Source organism: Bison bison, unplaced genomic scaffold (genome assembly GCF_000754665.1).
Source record: "Bison bison bison isolate TAMUID 2011002044 unplaced genomic scaffold, Bison_UMD1.0 scf7180017864183, whole genome shotgun sequence".
In the NCBI taxonomy this organism is placed as follows: domain Eukaryota; kingdom Metazoa; phylum Chordata; class Mammalia; order Artiodactyla; family Bovidae; genus Bison; species Bison bison.
In genome coordinates this window covers 9245031-9251380 of record NW_011494755.1, presented here as the reverse complement: position 1 = coordinate 9251380, position 6350 = coordinate 9245031, and the positions used below count along the sequence as shown (strand labels likewise).

Sequence of the window (6350 nt, the reverse complement as noted above, 5' to 3'; positions counted from 1 at the left end):
TTTGACAGAGAGAGCGAGATGGTGGTGGGGGACAGCCCCCAGTAAAGTCAGAGGTGAGAGCACAAAGTAATAAAGTAGGCAGACTCTGGTTTTTGGGGGGGTAGATGCTCGAGAATATCCGGGGGGACTCCTGAGGCTCGATCCCGCCTTTGCGTATGCCGAGCCTCCTTCCTCATGACCTTTGTCACGAGTGGAATGCCTCACCGGCTCCCGGCAACTCTGTGCTTCTACTGTGGGGCGCATGCACTCAATCCCTGGTTGGGGAACTAAAATCCAGCATGCCACTAACATAGCCCCCGCCCCTCCCCCAAAATCCACTCTTTTACTGTTTATCCTGAACTAGGAAACTGACTGACTCTTCCATGTAGAGAAAGGATGGAACTTCTTGGGTAAATTGAAATGTTCCTGGTCCCCATTCCACGATCTATTCTTACCAAACTCCTTCATTCTTCATTTCTCTCCTCTCTTCTTTGCTTCCCTTCCTCCTCTTCAGTGCAGAGAATATCCATACCCTGCCTTGCCTATACTTTTCCACCCAGTTCTGTCTCTGAATATTGCTTCCCTGCAAGGGCTCTATGAGGATAATTAGACAATTACTCAGAATCAAGGGCTTTCAGAGTTGTTACAGTTGAGAACAGCCTTTTGTTTAGAGATATGTTGGAATTTGTTTGTATTTGTGAGGAAACACTAATGTTCAAGCAAAGCCTGGAGAAACTGACCTGCCTGTCTCCTTTTATAACTAGCTGGGAGGAGACAGAAAGCAGAGAGCTTTTTTTTTTTTTTTAAACATAATTAGTGGACCCCTTAGGATTGTGCTCTAGGGACAAAGTCAGGACTTTATCTGAGGAGTGAAAGTTGCTCAGTCATGTCTGACTCTTTGCAACCCCACGGACTATACAGTCTATGGAATTCTCCAGGCCAGAATACCAGAGTGGGTAGCCTTTTCCTTCTCCAGGGGATCTTTCCAACCGAGGGATCGAACCCAGGTCTCCTGCATTGCAGGCGGATTCTTTACCAGCTGAGGGGCAGGAATTGCCATACTCAGATGGTGAGGCTCAAAGATGCTCTATCTGGGACACAAAGGGAGGGGCTGTGTTTCCAGTAGATGAAGAGGAATCTCAGTTACTATTTACCCTTCAATTTTTGCTGAATCTTTAGTTTTCTACTGCTGCAGACCAAATGATCACTAACTTTATTGGATTAAAACAACACAAATTTATCATCTGAGTTTCAGCAAGTCAGAAGTCTGAGCATGGTATGGCTGGGTTCCCATCAAGGGCACACAAAGTTGAGATTCAGGTATTGGGTAATTGTGTCCTAATCTCAGGCCCCACTAGAGAAATACATGCTTCCAGGCTCCCTCAGGTTTTTGGCAGAAATCATTTACTCTGCAGTCGTAGGAGTCGTAGCAAGGAATAACTCCTTGCTAGTTATTGTTGTGCTCAGTCATGTCTGACTCTTTGTGAGCTTATGGACTGTAGCCCACCAGGCTCCTCTGTCCATGGAGTTTTCCAGGTAAGAATACTGGAGTGGGTTGCCTTTTCCTACTGTCGTGCTAGTGGTAGAACAAAAACCACTCTCAGTTCTCAGATGTGGCTTTTAGGTCTTTATTATGTAGCTCCATCCACAGACCTTATCATATTTGGAATTTCTGACTATTAGAAGGGTCCATCCACTTTTAAGGGTTCAGTCGATTAAATTAGGCCTACCACGATTATCTCCATTTTTTGTCAACTGTTCATGGGGTTCTCTTCCAATATTCATTGGAAGGACTGATGCTGAAGGTGAAACTCCAATACTTTGGCTACCTGATGTGAAGAACTGACTCGCTGGAAAAGACCCTGATGCTGGGAAAGATTGAAGGCAGGAGTAGAAGACAGAGGCTAAAATGTTGGATGGCATCACTAACTCAGTGAACATGAGTTTGAGCAAGCTCTGGAAGTTGATAATGGACAGGGAAGCCTGGTGTGCTGCAGTCCATGGAGTCACAAAGAGTTGGACACAACTGAACAACTGAATTGAAAAGTCAACTGATTTGGGATCTAATCATGGGAGTATTATTCCCTCTGATTATCTCCATTTTTATCAACTTAAAGTCAACTGATTTGGGATCTAATCATGGGAGTAATATTCTATACAACCATAGGTTCCTCCTGCACTGAAAGTTAGGGGTTCTCACAAAGGGATAACACTAGGGAACAGAGATATGGGACCCATGCTAGAATTCTAGGCATCATAATATTTACAACATAATTTGCTCTTAAGTTGATGTCAGAAGACCAGGAAGGCATTGCTGGGACTGGGGACATCCCCTTCTTTCCCTCAAAGGAAAGTGACCTCGTTTGAAATAATCCTAACTCCCCTGTCCCAGCACTTTTATACCTTTAAAAATACTCCATTCTGCACAGCTCCTCAGATGACGTTTCTGTCTGCTAAATGAAATTCTGTCCCATTCATGAATCTCTTAATAAAGTCAATTAGATATTCTAATTTACTCGGTTGGATTTTCTTTTTTTTAAAGCACATGCAAGTGGAAGGTGCAAAACAGGCTATGTTTGACTCTGGAAAAAAGAATAAAATATTTGGGATAATTTTACCAACCCTCTGCCCCATAGTAAATTCCATAAGAGGGTGAATAAAGGCTGTGTCTGAATCTCCATTGTTTACTCATTACCTAGCAAACCCAAGCAATCCAATCTGCATACATTATAAAAGCTCAAGGCATAATTGTTAGTGACGTTTGTACATGAAACGGCACAATGAGAAATTATTTCTACTCCAATTGCTTGATTACAATATTGGACTGAAACATCACCATCGAACTCTGGCTCTCACTGAGGAGCGATGTGTTCACTTAATTTGGTGCGTCAGTTTTTCTCATTGCTCTCATACCATAAATGAAATATATTTCCAAGATTAGCGTTCTCTCTCTATAAAACATCTATGGCATCTGCCCGATTGGGCATTTCCTTTTTCTCCCTCCAGTTTCTCTCATTATCCCGGCTCTCTGGAGTCTGCGGTAGTCTGCAATTCCTTGTTTCCCCGCAGCTGGCTGCATTGACTGGGAAAAGCAACTCCAAATTCTGTCCTCAAGAATTGAAACCTCTGAGTACCGGGAGTGGGGGTGTCACGCACACTGAAGCACTCTGCAAGTAGCACTCTGCGAGCCCGGTTTCTGCCGGCTCGCATCTCACCACCGCCAGACGAGCTAAACAAGCCCGGGAGCGGACCTCCGACCTCCGACCTCCGACCCCCGACCCCTCCCCGACCGCGTCTTCTCCGCTGTACGGCAGAGCCTCAGTCAACATGGCCGCGCCCATAGCCCATACTCAAGGGCGCCGCCATTGCAGCTGCGGGACCCGCCGAGGCCGCGCTCCGGGTGGTCGCCATGTCGGCCACCGCCTGCGCCCAGTTCCCGACAAAGCCAGCGACCGTGGACCGGAGGAGGAGTGCAGGGACAGCCGAAGAGGCCGAGTGCTTTCCGGAGATGGCTGTTTCGGGGCCCGGGGTCAGCGCTGCGGTGAGCGCGATGATGGGGCGGGGTGGTCTGATGGTCAGCTGTGGTTTAATCGGGCATCAGTGGCTGGAGGGTTACTGTAGTCTGTGAAATAGGTGATTTGGGAATTGGAGTCGATGCTGAAGGGCCTTTTGCACGGGCGGGAGGATGATCTTAGCATCCTCAGGGAGCTAAGGGATAGTGCTAGAGGGCTGTCTGTGCAGTTTAAGGAAATCATTGTTTGAGGGATCTGCGGTGACAGGGGCCTGCGCAGTCAGAGTTTGGAAGGCCGCGGGGATAAGAAATAAGGGCTTTGGGGTGTATCAGAGATTGGGGAGGACTATAGGGGTCGCAAATGGGAATGTCTACGGGAGTCAGCAATTACAGTCTCTGTGGTTGTTAGAGATGGAATTGTTCCCCTCTGTGTGCAGAGGTGCAGGCAGGTGAGTTAGTAGTTATTGCAGTAGTTAAAGGTAAGAGATGATGATTGGGGTTTACAGGTGAAATAAAAAAACAGAATTAGAACATGCCTGGAGATGAGCCAATAGGACTTACTGATGATATGGAGCAAGAGGGAAAAGAAGAATCAAAATTTACACCTAGGCTTTTTGGAACTGGTAGATTCCATTTCCTGAGAAAGGGTTGTGTTGGAGAAGACCTGATTTGATGGCTTAAAGAAGAGCCAGGGTGGATAAGCCATAGTTCTGTTTGAGCAGTGGCAAGAAGCCCATTACATACATGTTCAAGTAGAGATGTTGAGAAATTGTTAGATATATAAATCTAGAGACTTATAGAGACTTATAGTCTCTAGGAGAGACTTAGACTGAAGAATCCGTATTTGAAAGGGATCAGCATAAAGATGGCATTTAAAGTCATAAGATTGAATGAAATCATCTAGGAAGAAATGACAGGGGAGAAAAAAGGGCAAAAACTCAAAGAGTTTTGGGTCAGTCTGATGTTTTGAGTTCTGGTGGAGGAGAAGAAGGAGGAGGAGAGGGAGAGGGGAGGAGGACAAGAAGAATGAGGTAGGCAGTAGGAGGTAACCACTGAGGTAGGAGGAAAACTGTAAATGTGTTGTCAAAAAAGCATCAAGGTTTTCAAAGCAATGGCAGTACTCAGTCCCCAGAGTATGACTACAGAGAATTTGACTTTGGCAAGTTGTAGTTCCATGGTTATTTTGATTGATTAGAGCTCTTAGATGGAATGACGGGTAAAATCTGGTGGGAGAGTTAAAGAATGGGAGGTAATGAAATAGAGACAGCAAGTATAGACAACTTTAAGAGTTTTGCTGATAAGGGGAGCAAAGAAATGGATATTGGATGGGACATGAGATTAAGAGAGGATTTTCCTCAGATGAATAATATTGAGACAACTTTGTGTGTCAGTGAGAATGACACAGTAGAAAGGCGTACTAAGTCACTTAAGTCCTGTCCAACTCTTTGCAACACTATGGACTTTAGCCCGCCAGGCTCCTCTGTCCATGGGGATTCTCCAGGCAAGAATACTGGAGTGGCTTGCCATTTCCTCCTCCAGGGGGTCTTCCTGACCCAGGGATCGAACCCAGGTCTCCGTTGCAGGCAAATTGTTTACTGTCTGAGTCACCAGGGAAGCCCTCTATTGGGAGAGGACTCTTAGAAATTTATTCCTGTATTCCTCTGTGCTTTACATCATGCCCCTTTTTCCTTAGCTTATTTTTCTTTGAATTCTTTGCTGTTCTAAATCATAGCTATGAGTACAGCTATATACTGAGCCCTGTGAGTCCTTCTAGTGAATCATTGAACCAGAATGTTAATGGGTTAAAGCCTGGTGATACTCAAGCCTGGTGATAAACAAGCTACGGTTTTGAAGGATGAATGAAAAACAGTTACAAGTGTAATTTACTTCATCTTAAGGCTCTAAGATTGGGGGGAGGTGGGGAAACAACTTCTATTGGGGAACACTGTAAGGGAGCAGAATCCTCAGGTGACAAGTAGGTTTTGGTTGAAGCAAGCAGGCGATGGGACTTCCCTGGTGGTCCAGTGGCTGTAACTCCATGCTTCCAATGCAGAGGCCCCGGGTTCAATCCTGGTCAGGGAACTAGATCCCACATGCTGCAACTAAGACCTGATGCAGACAAATAAATAAACATTAAATTTTAAAAAGCAAGCAGGTGAAGGAAATAGCTGAAAGGGTGTGTGTAGTGGAGTTTATTGGCAGTGGTTAGGGTTTCTGTAAAGGCTGTGTGAGGGTTCTGTTGGTGTCAGTGATTGGGGATTGATAGTATTTGGGGGTCATATCTTAGGTGGAGATCGATATGTTCCACTGGCATCAATAGTTGAGGAACCTGTGGCAATATGTGATCAGAGTGTTTATGAGGGCAAGTAACTGTGGAGATCTGTTGCTGTTAGTAACTGGAAGGTTTGCTGGGATCAGTCCTTTTGGAATTAGGAAGGACCATGCTGGCTCAGTGATTGGGAAGCCAGTAACAATTAGTGACAGGAGTTATAGGAATCAGTGACTGCAAGTTTGTGAGCTCAGAGATTGGTGACACAGATAATTGATTGGTGGTTTATGGCAGTGGGGATGATCTTTAAATGTTAAACAGACATGTTTGAATACATATTTATTAGCTTCAAAATTCTACAGTAGCTACCTAATAAGAGGAGAACTTTAACATGCTTTATTTAATTCCTTCTCCCCACCCACAACCAATCGTATGCATGCTTATTTTTCTTACATCATACCTCTTGATTTTAGGGATTAAATTTTTTAAAAGTTAATTTATTTATTTTGGCTGCACTGGGTCTTCATGGCTGCTTGAAGGCTTTCTCTAGTTGCAGTGATTAGGGGCTACTCTCTCGTTTCAGTGCATGGG

The 6350-nt window shown here is 44.9% G+C and overlaps 1 protein-coding gene across 1 annotated transcript in view; it reads left to right on the top strand.

Annotated features, from left to right (window-relative positions):
- The first annotated feature begins 3330 nt into the window (after positions 1-3330).
- Positions 3331-6350, top strand: part of ZFP37 (ZFP37 zinc finger protein) — a 19492-nt gene continuing 16472 nt past the window's right edge. The window contains exon 1 of the mRNA XM_010843596.1: positions 3331-3520. Coding sequence (XP_010841898.1) covers positions 3389-3520 — 132 coding nt within the window. The 5' untranslated portion in view covers positions 3331-3388. The remainder of the gene's footprint in view (positions 3521-6350) is intronic.